The sequence below is a fragment of the Cornus florida genome, unplaced genomic scaffold (assembly GCF_030987335.1).
Source record: "Cornus florida cultivar Cherokee Brave unplaced genomic scaffold, ASM3098733v1 CherokeeBrave_3.0.0_Hap2_Chr11, whole genome shotgun sequence".
Lineage (NCBI taxonomy): Eukaryota > Viridiplantae > Streptophyta > Magnoliopsida > Cornales > Cornaceae > Cornus > Cornus florida.
In genome coordinates, this window is record NW_026775581.1 from 97363874 (window position 1) to 97385373 (window position 21500).

General features: G+C 33.7%; 3 protein-coding genes across 4 annotated transcripts; 1 reads left to right on the plus strand and 2 right to left on the minus strand.

Annotated features, from left to right (window-relative positions):
- Positions 1-122: 122 nt before the first annotated feature.
- LOC132282677 (pleiotropic drug resistance protein 1-like) lies at positions 123-7841 on the minus strand. 2 transcript variants are annotated; one of them, XM_059784422.1, is made up of 24 exons: positions 7510-7841; positions 7262-7382; positions 7064-7152; positions 6882-6966; positions 6617-6776; positions 6432-6508; positions 6038-6091; positions 5858-5948; positions 5458-5759; positions 5018-5299; positions 4617-4933; positions 4373-4533; positions 4178-4281; positions 3925-4081; positions 3738-3845; positions 3483-3649; positions 3032-3364; positions 1925-2215; positions 1751-1834; positions 1504-1637; positions 1144-1371; positions 884-1055; positions 541-795; positions 123-448 (listed from the first exon to the last, which is right to left on the minus strand). In XM_059784422.1, the coding sequence occupies exons 1-24, from the start codon at positions 7833-7835 to the stop codon at positions 191-193; spliced, it is 4356 nt and encodes a 1451-aa protein (XP_059640405.1). In that variant the 5' UTR covers positions 7836-7841; the 3' UTR covers positions 123-190. The 2 variants fall into 2 exon arrangements, with proteins under 2 accessions (XP_059640405.1, XP_059640406.1); XM_059784423.1 differs by having other exon boundaries at positions 3483-3587; positions 3712-3845.
- Positions 7842-8238: 397 nt separating this feature from the next.
- LOC132282676 (uncharacterized) lies at positions 8239-10078 on the minus strand. Its single transcript, XM_059784421.1, has 2 exons — positions 9767-10078; positions 8239-9452 (listed from the first exon to the last, which is right to left on the minus strand). The coding sequence occupies exons 1-2, from the start codon at positions 10076-10078 to the stop codon at positions 9423-9425; spliced, it is 342 nt and encodes a 113-aa protein (XP_059640404.1). The 3' UTR covers positions 8239-9422.
- Positions 10079-17675: 7597 nt separating this feature from the next.
- LOC132286446 (probable 2-oxoglutarate-dependent dioxygenase AOP1) lies at positions 17676-19150 on the plus strand. The gene is made up of 3 exons (XM_059788782.1): positions 17676-18049; positions 18142-18463; positions 18905-19150. The coding sequence occupies exons 1-3, from the start codon at positions 17676-17678 to the stop codon at positions 19148-19150; spliced, it is 942 nt and encodes a 313-aa protein (XP_059644765.1).
- Positions 19151-21500: the final 2350 nt, after the last annotated feature.

The window sequence follows — 21500 nt, forward strand, 5'->3', positions numbered from 1 at the left end:
TTAGAGTTTATAATCATAGATTTTTGCCATTTGTTGAATTTGATATTCAGTGAAAAGTTATCAGTTCAAGTACTAAACCTTTTTAACTTGATAATATGAATATTCAACTTCAAACGATGACATGAAAAATTCAAAAGAGAAGCCCTTTTTGTAATCAAATACCAATCAGTGGATGATCTGGAATTACACCTTATCGCTTTTGGAAATTGAATGTCTTTATGGAAAAGGCAAAGATGAATGCAAAAAGAACTGTAAAACCAACTACAACAGTTGCTGCCACACCTAATAATTCATGTTTGAAATTGAAGTACCGCCTCAAGAAATCTTCTACTGTTTCATCTGTGTCGAGCTTGTCCTTAACTTCCCCAAACTGCGATGAAACCAGTCCATACAAGGTCCAAGCAAAGGGACAAGCCCGGTTATACCATCTCCACCATACCGGCATCCTCTGTTGGCAATAAAAATTAGCACAGTAAATAGTTAGGCCTCACTTTTTGTATTCTCCGCATTTTAAAGGAAAATGGGATTGTAGGAACTCACAGTTCGTGGGACTATAAATCCTGAAAATAGGTTCCATATTGCATAAAATGCAGAAGCAATAATGGAAGCAATATGATTGTTTGGAGTCACAGCCACAGTCATCATGCCAAAGAATGTGTAATATAACAATGTGAAGTACATGAAGAACAAGTACCAAAAGAATTTGGTAACGTTCCATTCAAATCCGATCATTGCATAAACTATAACACCATATACTGCAGCTTGTGCAAAAATATATGGAATCTCAATAACAACCTGCAAAGGGGAGAGAAATTTCATTAATGGACATGACCACAAAAAATTACATGAATTGTGAAGTTTGTAACGAAAGAAGACAAGATACCTGACCAAAGGCATATGGCAATGCTGAGTACATTCTAGCAACATTTTCCCTATAAAAGACAGTTCGTTCAACAGCCACCACTGGCTGCACCAATGAGGCATTTTGGAACCCTAAGAAGAGAACAGCAGCATACATAGAACCCATAGCATTAAAAATATCTTGTTGCCTTGTCCTGCAATATACATCAAGATTAAATTGAAATGGATATTGGGAATAAAGAGTTTTGAACTTTTTAGTAAATTCTCTTTTTTGTAGCTCACCTTTTGGAACCAAGGCTCCAGAACATTGTCCCAAACATCAATGCCATGAAGGCAGTGAAAAGAAATCTTACTGCAGTATATGCCGGATTGCGCCAGTATGACCAATGTTGCCTCCACAGGCAAGCCATACATTGGGTGAAGAATGACTGTGAATATTGAGTAGGGAAATAGAGGTCCTTTGAACCAGGATGAGGTGTGCTCAATTCTTTGATTAAAGCTTTGTTTCTCCTGAATTTTTTATTACAAAATTTAGATGTGTAACTAGGAATGGGCAATTCAAACATTTATCAGCTTTCTTATGCCTGTAAGAATATCTTCTCAATCTTATTATGCAGTTATGTGCTTTATATTTCAACCAACCTATATAATTCTGAATTCTTATAAACTTCAGTGAAATCAACCCCCAAAGCTGTTTCCTGCGCTGAAGTAGTAACGTCCAACATCCAAGTTGCTGGATTGTAGCCATCTTTAATTTTACTTATTCCTTCAATTCCCTTGTAAAAAAAAATGCCGCAAGTGATGTGTTGTTGAGTAATTTTTTACCAATTAAAGCTAGAACTATAATGTCATTAGTCATTGTTTTCTTTTATCTTTCATTTCATCTCACCTCAAAGTAATTGATTAGATGGCAAGAATGGCGACCCAGTGGCCCAACATATATCTCTTGTCCTCCTCGCTTCATTAGGAAAAGCTGTAAGCCCGTATTTTATGTGTCAATATATTGTACATAGAATGAAATCATATATGATGCTAATTTTTATTTTAGATTAACAGTTCTTACCTCATCAAAAGTTTCAAATATGTCAATGCTTGGTTGATGGATGGTAAATACAACAGTTCTTCCTGTGTCTACAGTGCTCCTAACTGTTCTCATCACAATTGCGGCAGCTCTTGCATCTAGTCCTGAAGTTGGCTCATCCATAAAAATTATGGAGGGATTTGCCACCAGTTCAACAGCAATGGTTAGTCTCTTTCGCTGCTCGGTTGAGAGACCATTCACACCTGGGAACCCAACTAGTGCTTCCATTAATGGGGTCAGCATGACGAGTTCCATGACCTCCTCAATGAACATCTGCCAAAATGAGTGAGAGTTGAATAGTCAAATGCAATATTAGTGTTCTTTTTCTTTTCGCCCATCCTTCACCACCTGGAAGGTTTGCAAAGTGATTAATTGGCAATTATGAAAGATAAAAAAAAAAAGTGATTAATTGGTGGATTTAGGAGAAAAATAACGACTTGAATCTAGAGACTTCTGCTACTGAATGTTTTCGTGACATATAGAACTGCTCTTGCAAATTAGTTAAAATATAAACCTTGAACAGCATTGAGGACCTTCAGTAAAACTAACCTAGAGCCAGTTTTGAATGAAATTATGTTTTTCATTTAGGTTATATTTCACATTTTTCGATTTATCGAACTCAAGCTCTTACATATCTTAGCATATATGAGTAGCTTTAGCAGCAACATGTGAGGCAAAATGCTCTATTACTCTAAGTGATACCCATGAACTTCTTAAAGATGGCTCCCTTAGCAGTCAAGCCAAGAAAACACAAAATTGAAATCTGATCAAATTTGGACTAGCTGAAATTGCAAAAAAAGGCTTGACATTCCACTTGAATTCAAGATAAACTCAAGTCTTAACCAAGCCAAGTTCAATCACCCAATTCTCTGTATTTTTTGCTTACTTTCAACTCAGAAAAAAAAAAAAAAATTGAAATCTGATCAAATTTGGACTAGCTGAAATTGCACAAAATAAGCTTGACTTTCCAGTCGTATTCAAGATAAACTCAAGTCTTAACCAAGCCAAGTTCAATCACCCAATTCTCTGTATTTTTTGCTTACTTTCAACTCAAAAAAGAAAAAAAATAAGAGCTTCAGCAATACTAACCTCTCTGGTTTCAGAATTGACTTCTGGAGGTAACCGCAGCCAAGCTGAGTAGAGCAAGGATTCATAGACAGTAACATGAGGAGAATGTATATCATTCTGCTCACAATACCCAGAAATTCGAGCAAATGTTTCTTGCTTCTTTGGATACCCAGAAATAGTAATGTTGCCCTCAATACATCCACCAGTTTTCCTGCCAGCCAACACATCCATCAGAGTTGTTTTACCGGCACCACTAACACCCATTAGAGCTGTAAGAACCCCTGGCCTGAAAGCTCCACTAACACCCTTCAGAAGCACCAATCTATCTTCAAGGACACCCTGATCTTTCATTTCCTACAAGTCATATTTATACAATCACTCCATGTTTTTAGTATGTGCTACCTTAAAATAAGTAATTTTCTGCATTAAAATACATACACAAACAACATCAATTGTGTGAGTTTTTAGTTACCTGAGGCAAGTCAATAGAGTATTTAATTTCATCAAAGGTAATAGAATGTGGTTCAAATGGAAGAATCATTCCTCTTTTCCTGTTCTGATTTGCCTCAACATTGTCCTTCATCCTCATGGATGAGGATCCAGCTGAGATACTTCTCTTCCTAATTTGATCCCATCTCTCTGCAATCCGAAATAATACCAGCTAGCATATATAAAGTAACACGTAATCAAAATATAGAAACTCCATCACCTTTTGGTGCAGTTTTGCCAAGAGAGCTGTTTCCTTGGGATGATAACTGGATGGCTTTGCAAGTTTGGTAATTGTTTGCATTGCTATGTCTTTCTTCTGGTACAACAGCTTGAGCCTTCCCAAAAGCTGAAAATATTTAAAACTATACTATTAGATGAACTGGCACATCAAAATGTTTTGAAGCAGAGAAGCCAGAGATACCCACGGTTTAGATAAGCAAGAGCCAGACTGAAAAAGAAGTTGAATAACAACATAAATCCAAATAAAGCACCTACTCCCAGCCAATACCAGTATGCATCAGGGAAGAACCCCCGAGACTTCAGAACTGTGACTCCTAGTGGCTCGGTTGCATTCAGGGGAACCTTTGAGGAATTCAAACATTAGCTCATTCATATTGAGACGAAAACATGTGCGAGCACACAAGATTCACAAGAACACACTCAAATTTAGTGACTTACATGTTTCCAACTATTCCCAAGGAATTCATTTACTGCAATTGCATTCTGGCCATACATCAATGGTGACATCCAGTAACCCCAAATCCAACATTTCTTTACATCCTCTGTGGCATCAAACAAAGCACAAAAAAACATTTTATATAATTTTAAAAGTATGATAAGAATTGTCTCATAAGATTCATTCATGTTTTACACCTCGTGATAGGACAAAGCCACCCGATGCAAAAAGTGTGAGCAATACAAATGATCCGAATGTATTTGCAATAATCATGTTCCTGCCCATTGCCCCAATAAATCGGAACAATGCAGAAGCCATTTGGTTGAAAAGTAAGAGGAGCAAGTACTGTCTAAACAATCTGCACAGAGAACATTTGACTAATTATCATTTGGAACAGATAAATAAGGGAAACTAAGCTGAACAAGTTTCTTTAATTCTTACCTTCCAACATTTGGATCGAATCCAATAACATAATACGTAAGGGATACCCAAATGGCAACCTCTAATATTGTGATGGGGATCTTGAGGATCCATCTGGGAAGTGCATATGCCCATGGGGGATAAAACAAAAGGTCTCTTTGCTTGTAAAATACAGGAAGCTTTCCAACTGTCATGGAAATCTCGGAAAATCCATTAAACATGTTAATAATCAGAGTAGAAAACAAAGCACCAGTATATATCACTCCATCAGCTTCTGAATTTTGGTGCATCCCAGTTCTTAGGAAGAGTGTCATTTCAATCAATGCCATTACAGTAAGCTAAAAGAGAGAAAAATGTATCATTATTAACGAAACTAAGACCAAAATTAGAACATTTACATAGATCTATGTAGGAAGACATACTTGTGTGAGCTTGAAGATGTTGACAAATGAATTTCTCTTCATCAGCAAGAGTTCTCTAGAGATGCACACTTTCAAGAGCTCTCCCTTGCTAACACCATACTTTCTGGTTGACAAAGCAGCAGGGTGACTCTTGCTCTTGTCAAAAGGGGTTGCAAGCTTGTCTCCTAGTGACTGTCCAACATGGAATGATTGGAACGCCTCAGCAAATTCGTGAACTGTAACAAAACTGTAAGGCTTATCTTTACATGCCCAATACTGCTTCTGATCTTTCTTCGATATCACCTGTAAGAATATTTTCATTTTTAGTAAGACAAAATACATACATAAATACATACATACATACATATATACATATATAATTCATCTGTTCAGAATTCATTTTCCTTTTTATTTCATAACAATCAAACAAATGAGATGAATAAAGTTGGATTCAGACTTACTTCTTGCAAGAAGTCAGCCACTCCTTTCCGCTCAGGGCATTTGAAACCCATGAATTCAAAAAAGTCAAGTACATGTTCACAAGGACCCTGATACACAATTTGGCCTTCAGATAGGAGAATAATGTCATCAAATAGCTCATAAGTCTCGGGTGTTGGTTGCAGGAGAGAAATGAGAGCAGTTCCTTTAAGAATGTGGACGTATTGTCTTAGCGATTTCACAATCTGAAATGTTGTTGAACTATCCAAACCGGTAGAAATCTCATCCATGAAAAGTACCTTTGCTGGTCCAACCAACATCTCTCCTAAAACGCATTAGTGGAATTTTTTTTTTGTACCATTAGTGTAAATTCAAGAGCAAAGAAAATTTCTTTTTTGAATTTTAGAGATTGAGTTGTCTTACCCATTGTAACACGCTTCCTCTGTCCTCCAGAGATACCCTTTAACAGTCCATCCCCTACCATAGTATCTGCACAGACTTCTAGTCCTAAAACCTGTAGTTTAAGAAGAAAGGAAATGAATAAATTTGTGCAGTGCTATATGCTACCTTCAGATACTGTAAATAGCTTTGTGGTTATGATACCTTCAGAATATAATCAATGACGACACTTTCCTGCTGCCCTTCTGTCGCTATTGCCTGGATATTCAATCAGAAACAATAAAAATAACACAAGAAGGGAAAACAAATTCCACAAACATGACGTGAAGATTGATTTTAGTTTATTTTGAACTGAACATGGAATCTCATGTAAGGACAAGTCATGCTTAAAAAACACAGCTATTATGGTGGATATTGAAACATAAGTTTCCTGTAGAAAGTGGAATCAGCTTGTGGAAATTCCATGTTGATTCACGAACTCATTGATCTATAAGTATCACATTAGTCTAGATAAGCTTAGTTTCACTGATCTTTTCCTGAAACTAGGGTCAATGTTGTGCATTTCCTAGAGAAAATTTTGAAGTAGTTCCTTTCTTACCTTCATGTAGATATCAATATCAGGATCAGGCTTAATATTCGCGGCTTTCTCTCTTCTTGACAACTCTGCTAACATTTCTGTAAATGATCGAAAAGAACAATCAACGCTTATCTTGGTTGAAGACTTCAACTCTACATTTTGAATGCAGAAAGAGAAGAAATAAAAAGAAAAGTCTTTCAACTTACCATAACGGGATCCAACCCCCTGGCACCTCGCAGAGAATGCCAAGGTTTCTCTCACAGTCATTTCCCCTATATGCATATCATGTTGACTGATGTAGGCAGCAGTTCTCTGGGGTACAAACTCATGCATGTCATGGCCATTGTAAGTCACCCCCCCAGAAAGCTGGCATTAAAGGAAGAACAACAATTTTCTTCACAATGAAGTTGGAACTGATAAGCTCAATCTGTTATATATAAAAGATTTGATGCTGCAGTCACATTTCTTTACCTTAAGATCAGGATCATGCTTTCCAGCTAAAGCTAATAGCAGTGTGGTCTTTCCAGAACTTGGAGGACCTAAAAGCAATGTCATTCTGCAAAAAGACAAACTTTTTATGAACATAATTAAAACTGGGAAGAGAATTGAACTAATCAGAATTAGATTCATGAATGGAGGAGGCACAGTCTCACCTGCAAGGCTTGATGATTCCACTAACATCATGAAGAATAGTCATATGCTTCTTTCTGCTTGGAAGTATATGGAGATGGTTCAATAAACCCTTTTGAACCGAGGACAAATTAGAATGAAGAACCAGTTGCCAAAAACAGAATTGAAGACAATAAGAATATGTAGAATAAGAGCTAGTGAACCATATTGCCATTTGTTACCTCCAGTATATGAACAGCAAAGTTAATGAAAGTTGGCAAAGCTCTGCTCCCTAAATAAGCTTCGGCATCAACATTTAGATGCTCAAATCTGACTTCAATTGTGGGCAGACTAATCCCAACTCTGAGAAATTACATAAAGAAGCAAAAAAGTGCATTTATAAGCAAAAGCAATTATATGATTCAAGGCTTCAATGTATAGATGTGTATGTATGGTTCAAGAGTGAAAAAGATATTGTGATAATGCTTACCTATCAATTCGGTACTTGAGCTTCAACAAGAACTTCTCATTATCTTCTTCCACAAATCTCAATAATCCCTCGAATGAATTCTTCCTTTCTTGAAGTCCAAGGTTGAGAACATCAACTTCACTTGCAGCACCTTGTGAACCCAATAGTAAGCCTTTCTTCAAGCGATTAAAAGTGGGAAGTTTATCGAGGGAAGCCCATTTCAGAGCTTCTTCCTCATTTTCTTCTCTTGAAGATAGTGAGAAAATTTCCATGCCATTGTTGCTCCAAATCGACAAACTGTTTGTTCTAAGACGAGTGCTTGCTTTATACAGATCACCACCATCCATGACTATACACAAATAGGGAAGGGAAAGAAAAAAAGACTGAAAAGAAAAGAAAATGCTTAGGAACACCAACTAGATCTCTACAAAACCCACTATTTTTTATTTTTTATTTTTATTTTTTTCGCAATTTAAGCCAAGAAAAGAGAACTGTGCCAAATATACTTGAATATCAGAGATTGGTCTTACTATTTTCTGTATTCTAATAAGTTTAATCTCTCCTGGTTTATAAAAGAGATTTCCATGCATTGTTGCTCCAAATCGACGAACTGTTTGTTCTAAAACTAGTGCTTGCTTTATACAGATCACCACCATCCATGACTATACACAAGTAGGGAAGGGAAAGAAAAAAAGACTGAAAAGAAAAGAAAATGCTTAGGAACACCAACTAGATCTCTACAAAACCCACTATTTTTTTATTTTTTTATTTTTTTTTATTTTTTATTTTTTTATTATTATTTTTTTTTCACAATTTAAGCCAAGAAAAGAGAACTTAGTCAAATAAACTCGAATATCAGAGATTGGTTTTACTATTTTCTGTCTTCTAATAAGTTTAATCTCTCTTGGTTTATAAAAGAGATATCCCAATTGTATATTCCAAACCCTCCCTATGTTCAAAAGCTATTCAAGAAAATTACACAATCAAGGACCCTTCCTAAATTTTCATGTAGGCAAATGCTAGCAACAGAGGCAGATGTAAAAGAGAGACGGCTTTTAATGCTTCGAACTGAGAGATTAATCACAAATTTCCTTTTATTTATTTATTTTTTTTTTATTGTTGAAATTGGCGGGGAAGTTATATCCAAATTGTAATGCTATATATCTCATGTATAGACCAAGCTTAGTCTCATCCTTTTGTTCGAAATCAAAGACAGTTCTAACTTTTTCTTGCTAAGCCAAATGCAAGCACACACATGTATACGTTGTCATTATATATATGTTATGAGAGGATTGGATGAAGTTATTGAGAACAAGAGAAAAAGAATGGTCGTAAAAGAAATAACAAAAAGGCACTCACAGAAAATAGGAGACAAGCATTTATGTGGTTCGGCCTTAGGCCTGCAGCGAAGACACAGTAAAATATTTCATTGTGAAGTCAATAGAATATACAAGGAATAACAAGGGGAACATCTTCAACAAGAAAACGAAAGCGAGTAAGCTTAAGGGGAAATCCTTAAACTTTGTGAAGATACCCGGGAAGCCAGATCTATACTAGTAATAGCTCACACCCAAAACCCAAATACACCCAATAACTCTATACACATTATTTAGTGTCTTCTCAAATAAATTTAAAATCTCAAAAACCAATCACTCCCCGAATGCGCCACAACTTATTCTGCTCTTCTCTATTTATAAAGAAACCCACTCCATCAATAAGATTTTATATAAAAGTTGGCCACCAACCATATCAAAGTTTGTGGCTTCTCAGCCACACTTCGATATTTGAAATGTGGCTGCCAAAATTTGCACAATAAGGTGCAGGAGAGAAAGTTGTAGGCTGAAGCATGCAAATAGCAGTTGCTCACCAACAGAAATGAGCTGATTTTTGAGCCACCAATGTTGCCAAATCTCCACTTTGGCGAAATAATCTGACTAGCCAACCAAAACTGTCTTTCGACTAAACTGATTTGACAAAACAGAGTAACATATATAAATAAAGTTTTAGCTACATAGATCAAAATTAGTTTAAATCTTCATAAAGTGATTTGACAAATCTAATTTATATATAATTATACATAAATAAATTGTGAGCAAGCAAACTACATATAAAGCAACAGAGCCAAAATATGGATTAAATGAACTAAAATTTTATGCAAAAAAAAAAAAAAAAAAGTGAGAGTGTAGAGAGCTAGAAAGGGTTGGCGTGGAAAATAAAGAAGGGTGTTATTGTTGACAAAAATAAAAGATTGAATAGGAAATTAAGAATGAAACAATACAAGGATATACGTGGTTCGTTCATTTCGCCTACATCCGCCAGTGGCAGTGTTCCTCCTCCTCAGCTCCTCCGTCGTCGCCGTCTCTGCCATCTTGTAACGGTCAATGTGGCTGTAGTAATTCGTGGAGTAATCCTCCGCGGACAGTGGAACTTCATCCACCTCTTCCACTGCCCACATCTTCAGCCCTAGCATGTCCAAATCCGAACCCATAGTTTGAATAAGTGAGTCGGAAGGAGCGAACGTGCGGAGAGAACGAACAGCCATTCGAGAGAGGAGTTTCGAATAGGTTGTGGTGAGGGCTCTTGATGCCATTGTTGCAATCTCTGGGGTTTGGGGGTGAAAGAGACGAGGGTTTTTTTTCTACTTCATCATCAAATGAATAAAAGACCACCCTTGGGCTACCCTCCTAAGGGCAAAGTGGGTTTAATAAATAAATAAATAAATAAATAAGAATGGGTTAATTGTCCTTTTTTAGAGAGTAAATTGCTTTGAAAATACGTTGGGTTTTGATCATTCTCACATAGATGGAGCCTTTTAAAACATGTTTTAGGTTGGACAAGACGACAAGGAGCCCACATAAACTGTCTGAAGAGAATTCAACACTGCATAATTTCTCAAATTTTTATTTTTTTCTAAAAAATATGCAGTAATATACCATCTCAAGAATATAGTTTTAGTTACTTGTATAGTTATCACCTTAATTAGCAGGTTTCCTGGTAAATCAACAAATATGAAACCTTATTCCTAACTACATTCCTATTGTACAAAGATATTGTCAAATACAAACCAAAAGTATAGCAAATTCTAATGTAGGTGGTTACTGCTTTAGCACCTCTTCCCAACCAATTATTTCTATTTCTCTTTATTTTTTGGTGTTCTTTGTGAGTATGCTAGGGAAAATATAAAAATTTTGGCACAAATTTTCCTTCTGAAACTTAACTTTTTAAGCCATAGTTAAATCACTTTGGTATTACAATTTATATATAATTCTCTTTTATAAATTCCAAAACACCATATCAGCATTTCAGGTTCGGAGGAAGTATCATATTTTTTTTTTTCCAAAATCAAATTTGGAAGCATTAATATTGAGGGTACTGAAAATGAACCGGGCCACATATTGACCGATTCATTGGGCCCAGAGCTCGAAAGGGTCATCAGTCCACCCGAAGAGTGGCCCAACAGGCCAAGGCTCATTGAGACCACCTCCAGGCCCAACCTCCGCATGATGTTAAGAGAATCCTCCTTTCATGCCGGCACAGATAGAAGGCTCAAGAAAGATGGGCCCAGCCCAGAGGGTTTTTTTTTTTTTTTTTTGGGGGAAAGGTCCAGCCCAGAGGGTTTTGAGAGAGATTCCTGGAGCAAATGAACGATTCTGAATATAGAGAGCCTTTTTCTGATACTTCATAACTCACACACTAACTTTATTTATTTTTGTGAGACTAGAATGCTCGAGCTTTTATTTTGTGAGGGGGATTATTTGGATCTAAAGAAGGGCAAAATGAGAAGGCCGAAAAGAATGGGTAGGCTTGGTCCAAGCTCAGATTTCTCAAGAGATAGGTAGTCCAAATATTCGGGCTGTGGCTCAATCTGTTAAACAGAATTGGAGGAGGGCCCATTGAGGCCCGTCAGGAAAGTTGGGCAATTAAAGTAGATGACAAGAAGGCCCATTGCGATAGAGAGTGGGCTTCATAAAGAGACATAGACACAAAAGCCCACGGACTCTTAGATAACAAAAAGCTGTCACACAAACTCACTCACACAAAGGCTTTTCAAAGAACTGAGAAAGAAATGTATGTTTTGGTTGATTTTCTTGTTAACTTTTCTAAGAACTGAGTTAAAAATAATAATATTAGAGAATAATCCTTTACCGTCCTTGAAATAGTAATTTATTTTATATTATTTAAATAATTTCATCTGTTTATTTCTTCTTATATAAAACATATTAATAGTAGAGGACTGGTTGGGGTAAAGTATAAAACATTAATAGTACAGAACTAAAGTTGGTTTAAATTGGACCATTAGTTTTGTTGCTTATGTTAAAATCATTTCTCTTTACTTAAGTGATATATATTTTTATTTAAAGGACAATGTTATATGTGACAACACTTAGATTGTCGGTGTAGGTTGAATTTATAAATTTTTTATAATTGAAATAATGATATCACATGAACATTCTGACAACGTTGTTTTACTCGTGTGTTTTTTTCGAAACACTCTCACATCCTCATTCAACTAAAAAATTGTCACAATACATTCCATTTTCATATATTTATAAAATTAATGAACAATAAATTAATTAAACCCACCGTTCATGATAATGCATGTGATTGCAATTGGACTAACATGATGATTGGGTTCTTAAATAATTCCAAAAAACAACATATGTCGGTGTATCTATCAAGAAATATATATACATATATATGCTATTATATTCCGGAATATCAACTATGACTTGCAGATACACTCAGTGATAACATTGTATAATCCTAAGATCTCTCAAAAATTATTAATAACATGAAATCATGATCTTGATTTGAACAAAAATGTATAATATTGCAATATATATATATATAGATATATATATATATATATATATATATATATATATAATAGTGTCAACTAAACATGTTGGACAAATTAGGGGACCGCTGGACAGAGCATGTCTTCTAGTGAAAATATAATGTAAACTAATAATACTTGAAATGAACAAATTAAATAATCCAATTATATAATATAGGGGTCCATGATATTGAATCTCCTGTTAGATCTCATTTTAAAAAGTTGAAACAAAATATATTACAAAACTATGAAAGTTTCAGTCATGAGGGGGACTTTCATGTTCCTTTCACATAACAAAATGCTTATATTGTATATATGCTTATATTGTATATAACAACTCACAGTCACAGAGATGGCACTATGGAGTCCCAAGATATGGACCTTGTAACCAATCTTTTGGTTTCTGGTGGTTCGCCAATAGAAAAATACTGAGGACTTTGTAACCAACTATTTCTTGGTGAATACTATTCGTTATGTGTTTTATTTTTATTATTATTATTTTAAATATTGATGTCACTATCTACTTGATTCTATTGTGATCTTGCACTAGTTAATTTTAAGGAGATGGATCAAATCCTTGTATAATTTTATAACTCCACTTTTTTTATCTTTTAGATGATAATACATGATCAAATTACACATTTAATTAGTCCCTCTAGTCATTCTCTTTTCTATATTACCATTTGTTTTCTTAAGTTCATAGCAAACTAGCCACCGACACTCTTATCATTGAAATATTTAAAATAATACATCACACAATAATTTTTTTTTACCTTATAGATTATTTTTAACTCCATAAAAGATTTCATTACAAATTCTTAAATTTCCAACTCCTTTTTTCTCACTTTTAGAGATTTTTTTTTTTTTTTGGGTAATTACCATTATATATATAATGAGTTCCAACCTACGGGACTGCTAGATTTCGGGTTTACAAACCCGCAAGACAAAAATGGATCAAATGAAGCCGGGAAAAAAACTAAATTTGGACCAAACTTCACATAATCCAATCTACTTGAGAAAGATTTATCCGGTGATTATCCTTATTTTGCATGTAGAAATTCTTCAATTCTCATTGAATTGTCCTGTTATAACACAATGCACCATCAGCATCTTATGAGAATCATGAACAGTAATAGTGTGTAAGGAATTGCAGATACTCTTTGAGAACATGGTCCAACTAAGATAATTTTCATTAGAACCTGAAGTCATCATGATCTGATTTCAAATATATAATATATATATATATATATATCTCAGTGTCAAGTCTAACATGGTACAACTCAAATAAAATTTTCATAATCAACAACCTGAATTCATAATCTTGATTTTGAAAGAGTAGTATAATATAGCATTATATATGTGTGTGTGTGTGTTTATCATTGTGAAATCAGTATGTTGTAGAGATGAGGGGACCTTAAAGATGGCATGTCTTGTTATGCATGCGAATATATTGTGAAGCAATTTACCTATAAATAAAATGAAAGAAAATAAATATATTGTGAAGCAATACATGAAATGGCCAACAAGGAGTCAGGGGACCAACAAAATCTCTATTCCAACATTCATACAATGACACAAATTAAGTTCATTGTGTCATCTGTTGTATAGACATTTGATTAGAAACCTTTAATTTGATTGCCTTGTTTGTTTTGTTTGTATGCTTTTTATATAAGAGCATAAAATACATTATTAACATTACAATTTACAAACGAACAAAAAAAAAAAAAATGGTCATTGTATATTTTGAATGTCAGTAACTAATTGTCATCATAATGAAAGTTACACGATTCTTTGTTATTATATATATATATATATGTATGTATGTATCAGCAATGACTTCATTATCATGCATACGAATGTGATTGGACTCGCAGTACTCATTGATAACTTTGTATAATTCTAAAAATATTTATATATTTGTATGTAATAGTGTCGGCTATACATGTTGGACGAAGGGGGACCGCTGACCAGATCATGTGGTGATGTGCAAATATAATGTTAACTAATAGTACATGAAATGAACAAAATCATCTAATTATATATTGAAGGAACCATAATATGTCTTATTTATAAAAATTGAAACAGAAAACATATTATAATACAATTTCACTGTCATGAGATTTTTTTTTTTTGGTTAAAAAAAAAAAAAAAACTGTTATGGGATTTTCATGTACCTTTTGACAACATCATACACACACATATATATATATATATAAAACAAGTCATAAGGATGACACAACGGAGTCAAATGATATGGACCTTGTAACCAACCTTTTGGTAAATTTGGCTAGCTCTCTGAACATTTTTGTATTCAGCTCACCGATAATCATATTGAGAAGGACTTCCTAACCAATTATTTCTTGGAGAATACTACGTAGTAGTTGGTATGCGTTTTTTATATTCATATCAATATATATATATATATATATATATATATATATATATATATATATATAATATGTTTCATTCTATTGTGACCTATCACTAATTTTAATATTAACCTGGGTACGATCAAATCCTTATGTAATTCATTATCTTTTAGCTGGTACCACATGATAAAATTACTCGCTCAGTCCCTCTCACTAGCTACCTTGTAGATTGCAGATCCATTCTCTTTTCTATATTATTATTTTTGAAGGTCAGTCTCTGCCGTCTACATTTTGTAAGACAATTTAATTAACTTCCTAGCAAATGAGCCACCAACGCTTGCAGCCCGTTTGACATAGGTTATGATATATACATATATATATATTTTTTATATTAGTATAAAAATTGGGTCTATATCATGTTTGGAACGATATTAATTTAAAATAGTTCATAACATATTAGATTTTTTAACCTAAACTTATATCACCAAATTAATTATATTGTGTATTTTGGTAATGTAATAAACAAAATTTTGTTACAAAATATGGTACCGATTTCTACTCAAAACACTCCTACAACAATACGGTTGTTTTGGTATTGATAAAAACATAACATCTATAACGTCTAAAACACATCGCTTAAGATGACTAAGGAACGAGGGTACCTTGAATCCATAAGGACGAAAAAAAAATTCGCAAGGAATCTGATAATGTATTAATAATTGAATTAATAATCTGCTCTGCAGTACATATATTTATAAATAAAAATCCTAACAACATATATAAAGGAAATTCTAAAAAGAAACTAGCATAGTAAGGAAACTGTTCAATAATAAACTTGTTCGGAATATTCTTTAAAAATAAGGAAAGAAACCTAATTACTAAAAACTATTAAATATCAAAAAAGAAAGTAAATCGAATCCGTTTAATCTTCTAACGAAAATTCCGAAATATTCAAAAATGAGAAAACGCCATTCTCCAGTCCTAAACAATTGAATTCGGCCAAAAGGCTCCTACTATGGCAGTTTGCTGTAGATATCTAACGAGTTGGGCCGTTTATAATAAAACTGAATTCTTTCTGGGTTAAAAACAAATTCCTCGAAATCATTCGATAAAAACTGATTAGTTCGCCCGTTTAACCTTTTTATGGTCCAAACGAATTTCAAAATCTTCAGCTAACTATCATGCATCACAGAACCTTAAATACAAAAAACTAAGAATAGAATCACGAAACGAATAAATTTTATTATAAGTTTTCAAGCTCCAAAGTACCCCATATCTCTCTCTCTCTCTCTCTCTCTCTCTACGGCTTTCATTGTTGTCTTTTACACGACTCGAACCTTATTTCGGACTACAACTTTACATAATCCAATCTACTTGAGAAAGATTTGTCCATGGATTATCCTTATTTTGCATTTAATGATGCCTTTTCATTCAAGTGTTATGTTAAAAACTTAAAACACAAAGCACCATCAGCATCTTACAATAATCATGAACAATTATAGCATGTGTGTGTGCGTGTTCGTGTATGTATCGCGCATGGTCCAACTAAGATAATTCTCATTGCAACCTGAAGTCATTATCTGGTTTCGAATGGATAGGGTAATATAGCAATATATATATATATCTCAGTGTCAAGTCTAACATGGTACAAATCAAACATAATTCTCATAATTAACAGCCTGAATTCATTATCTTGATTTTGAAAGAATAGTATAATATAGCATTATGCACATGTATATCATTGTCAAATAAACATGTGTAGATGAGGGGACCGTTAAAGAGAGCGTGTCTCGTTGTGCGAATAGATTGGGAAGCAATTTACATGAAATGGTCAACAAAATCACCAATTATTGGAGGGGACCATGGTCCTGCTCTCTTATTCTAACATTGATGCAATGTTACAAATTAAATTCATTTTATCATCTGATGTAAAGACTTTTGATTAAGTACAGGGAACAAACAAAAAAACTCATAATGATTGCGTCGTTTATATATATATAATAACATAAAACGCGTAACATTACAGAAAAGAATAAAAGAAAAAAAAAAAAAATTGGTCACGATGATAAGTACACCAAATTGTATGTTTGAATATTACTAACTATTTGTCTATCATATAGATGGTACTTACTACTTACATGATCGGTACATATATAGATGTCCCTCAGCTGTGACTATATTATACTGTATGGAAACCTGGCAACATAAGGAATCTTAAAAATAAATAATAATAATAAAAAGTCCAAAATGGCACTATATTAAAAAATCACTAAAAAATAGAACATAAAACCTAATTAAAATATGGTGGAATTTGGTTGAAACTGTCCCAAAATATATATCAGCCCTAATAAACAAAGCCTAAAACTTTTGGTTAATTGGCTTCCTATAGCCTCGAAAAATGGCAAACCCTAAATAAAAGTATTTGGCCGAAACTGCCCCCCAAAAGCCCTGCTTCCTATAGAACTAAAAAAATGTCAAAATGAAGCCCTAAATTGCCGAATTGGCCGAAACTATCCAAAAAAAAAAATGTTAGCTAGCCTCTCTGGTTGGCATTTTCGCGGTTCAAATGATTCCCAAAGTGACCGACAATCCATTCTAAATAAAAAAATGCAGAGTGAAGGAAAATGTATAAATTAATTGAATTATTTTTATATCAAGGGCAGCCTCAGTGCCTCAATGGTACATTATTAACTTCCCAAAGTGGATGGTGAGAGTTTGAGTCTTGAGTAATGTGTGTGTCAATTTCTTGTCAATAACACACACAAAATATATATATATATATATATATATATATATATATATAGAATTATCTTTATTTTGCATGTCACAATGTATTCTGCTTCGATTGTCCTCTTATGACACAGTGCAGTACCAGTAACATATTATAAGAAACGTGAACGATAGTAATGTGTGCATCTCATAGCTGTTCCTTAGTAACATTCAGCCAGAGTGAGTAGGTGAGAAAAGAATCTAAGTGATTCATGGGTTCCCTCACAGTGCACAAACTTCCCATTATTGACTTCACTAAGGAAAACCTGAAGCCTGGTACAAGTTCTTGGCTCACGGCACGCCATGCCGTTACTCATGCCCTTGAAGAATATGGCTGTTTCATAGCAATTTATGATAAAATTTCATCAGAGCTTCATGATGCAGTTTTTAGGTCATTAGAACAATTGTTTGATCTCCCCACTGCAACCAAAGTCCAAAACAAGTCCAGTAAACCCTTGTATGGCTATGTAGGTCAAATCCCCATCATTCCTCTTTATGAAAGCTTGGGCATTGATTATCCAAATACACCTCAAGGAATTCAAAGTTTCACAAATGTCATGTGGCCTCATGGAAATGATGCTTTCAGGTATAATTCAATCCTTTTTTATTTTTTATTTTTTTATGAATGAGTGTTCTCTCTCTATCCGTATCTCTATCTATTGATGTGTTTGGGTGCAGTGAAAGTCTGCTCTCCTACTCCAAGGTAGCAGCAGAATTAGAACAGTTGGCGGTTAAAATGGTATTTGAAAGCTATGGTGTGGAGAAATACTATGAGTCTTACCAAAGCTCAGCCAATTACCTCTGTCGAGTCATGAAGTATAGAGAGCCCCAACCGAATGAGACTAATAAGGGCTTTGTCTCTCACACCGACAAGAATTTTATGACTGTACTTCATCAAAATCAAATTAACGGCTTGGAGATTAAAGCAAAAGATGGCGAGTTTTTTGGTGTTGACTACCTTCCTCAATCTTTCGTGGTCATGGCAGGTGATGCGATCATGGTAAGTTCACTATCATTTTCTATACGTACACACATTCATATATGTGTGTGGAAAATCGTACTCTCCCCATCGAATGGAGAAAGCCTGTAATATCCTCAACCAATGGACAAACATCGAAACTTTCAATTTGTCAGAAATTGAAAATTTTTGTCCTTTTATTAGTTGGAATACTACGTGTAAGTACTCGGGTATTGTAGACTTTCTCCATTAAATAGGGAGACTTGAACCCTCGACTTTTCACTTTGAATGGCAAAAAAATTCTCTCAAGTCTTTAGTTTACGGAGGTGCTCTTCTATGGGTTGAGAAGTTAGCATTGTCCAATATATATTAGTTGATTGTGCTCTTTAGATTGTAAATAGTTAATATTTTGAGAAAATGAAAGTGCATATATATATATATATATATATATATATATATATATAATTTTGGACGTTGAAATAGGCATGGAGCAATGGGAGGATACAATCTCCTCATCACAGGGTTACTATGAATGGGAATGCAGCAAGATATTCTCTAGCACAGTTTTCATTCATGCAGGGGAATAAGGTGCAAACGCCGGAAGAGCTAGTTGATGAAGAACACCCATTGCTGTTTAATCCATTCGATCATCTTGATTTTCTCAAATTCTATAGTGAAGGGAACAATCGCTACTTGGAGTGTCCTATTAGAACCTACTGTGGTGTTTAAGATGTCTCTTTCAATTTCTAGCAACTTAATTTGTTATATGTTTGTTTATGCACTACTGTATAATAAATGATGGCTTGGTTAATTTGCTTTGTAAGTTGTTATGTACTATCAAGACTTTGTGAACTTCCTACTATTTCAATAATATATGTCTGTCCTGTCTAAGTTGTTTGTATAAACATCTTCCAAAATTTGTGTTGTGACTTGTGGAGTTAACACTGAATTGGGTAACATTTTCGAAGTGAAGAGAACTCCTACTATTAATATATAGAGAGTATGTACTGTTACAATGGATATTTTCTGCCCTCTAATTAGTCATTAATAAATAAAGATAAAATATTTCTCCTTTCAAAATGTTTAAATGAATGATTAGCACATTAATTGATAATAAAACTGATTGAGTCTTTTATCAATTTACATATACAAATCTTGATTATCGGCTTTCAAGGTTGCCCATAAAATAAAATAATAATAAAAAAATAAAAAATATTGCCCTGCATCAATGTAATTAATTAGTAACAATTGGTATTAGCCTAGATCTATTAGAATCAATATCGAACTTGCGAGTGTGTGCTGTGTTTTATTGAACTTGTGAGAATAAAAAATATAAAAAAAAAATTAGTGTTACCTTTGCCCTAAAAAAAATTTAGTGTCCTGTTTTGGAAAATGGGTAATATATACCGTCAAGGGGATATTATTTCAATTACATTTAACTGTATATACTCAATTTTTATCTTTTTTCTTTTGTCATTGGCAAAAAATTCACACACCCACTTTACTCTTTTGAAAACTCGAATCCTCGTCATTTACTTTGGGAGGTAGATGAGATATTATTTAGTCAGATGAGCCTTTCTCAAAGTATATATACTATGACTCGTATTTAAATAAAATTATATTACAATTGATTTATAAAATTTTATAACTTTAGTTAGATAGTAATAATATATATCATCTGGTGGAATGAGTTGTTAAAAATGATATGAACTAACTGGAAGTGTGGCCAATGAGGACATTGGGCCCTGGGATGATTGTGGTGTCCTTATGGGCATGAGTGTGTGGGCGAGTGCAAGCAAGAAACTAGCAGGTTACAGGTGTATGATCTCACATCGTCTAGGTATGAAAATAGAATTGGTACATTTCAAATGGTATAAGATATTTTGGGATAAAATTTAAAAACAAAATCGTGAAGGCTCGAATTTAAAATAAACAATATCATATCATACCATGTAGTGAAATACATTTTTATAAACCAATTGTTACAAATTTATTTATTTATTTATTTATTTTTTTATTTTTTCTATTTTAACTTTGCATCGACAATAAACATACTCACTTATTTATTTGAGAACTAAAATCATAGGCCTTTTATTTTTAAAGCGAGAGAATACCACAACTTTTGGTGGTACATGTTATTGCATTGAGACATTTTTATATGTTTAACATGTTAGAATAAATAATATATATTAATTTATCCTTTTAAAAAAAATTGCTAATTAAAACGAGCACAGAGAAATCCAGATAAGGACGAAATTTATAACAATTGAGAAAACTTTAGAAGAATAAGAAAAGGCTCGGAAAAAAGAGAAGTAATTAAATTAAATTAATTCTAAGAATTGGAGAGAGTTTATGCTTTAACTTCAACCCTTTTATATAGGCCACATAAAATTTTGGAGAAAGTGTGCAACTGTATGATCTATATATATATATATATATATATATATATTATTGGAAACTGACAATGAAATTCTTTCTTTAATTTTTTTTCTCGTTAAGCTGACAATGAAATTATTGGCACAACCTTATATATGAAGAGCTTTCTCATGAGCTTAATTTACTTACATGGGGCCTTAGGGAACATAGAAAAAATGATACCAGAAGAGATGCTTGGACGAAAAAAAAGTGACAAAAAACTTTATTTTTTATTTTTCCGGAAGGTAGGAAGAGGGGACAATTATTAGAACAAAGTCAGTCAATCTTTGTTTTACAAAGAGAGAAATTAATACTAAATTGAATGGTCCTCCACCGACGTACATGAATTACTTGTTTTATTCGAATTTTGAGGTGGTTTGGTAATATAAGATTTCTAAATCTGAAGGACGGTGCCCAAAAAATATTTAGAACTCAAAGGCATCTGTCTTGTGTGAGGGCATCATAGTCTTGTTGATTCACATAGGGAAGAGGACCACATTCCCAATCTCTTACACTTTGTTTGATATCGTTTTTTATTTTTTAAACTTCTGAAAACGAAAGCAATGTAATTTGGGAACCTAGTTGTTTTCTGTCATTTTAACTAATTTTATATTTTTAAAACATAATTATTATATGATTCTTGAATTATTAAAACTAAACGTAC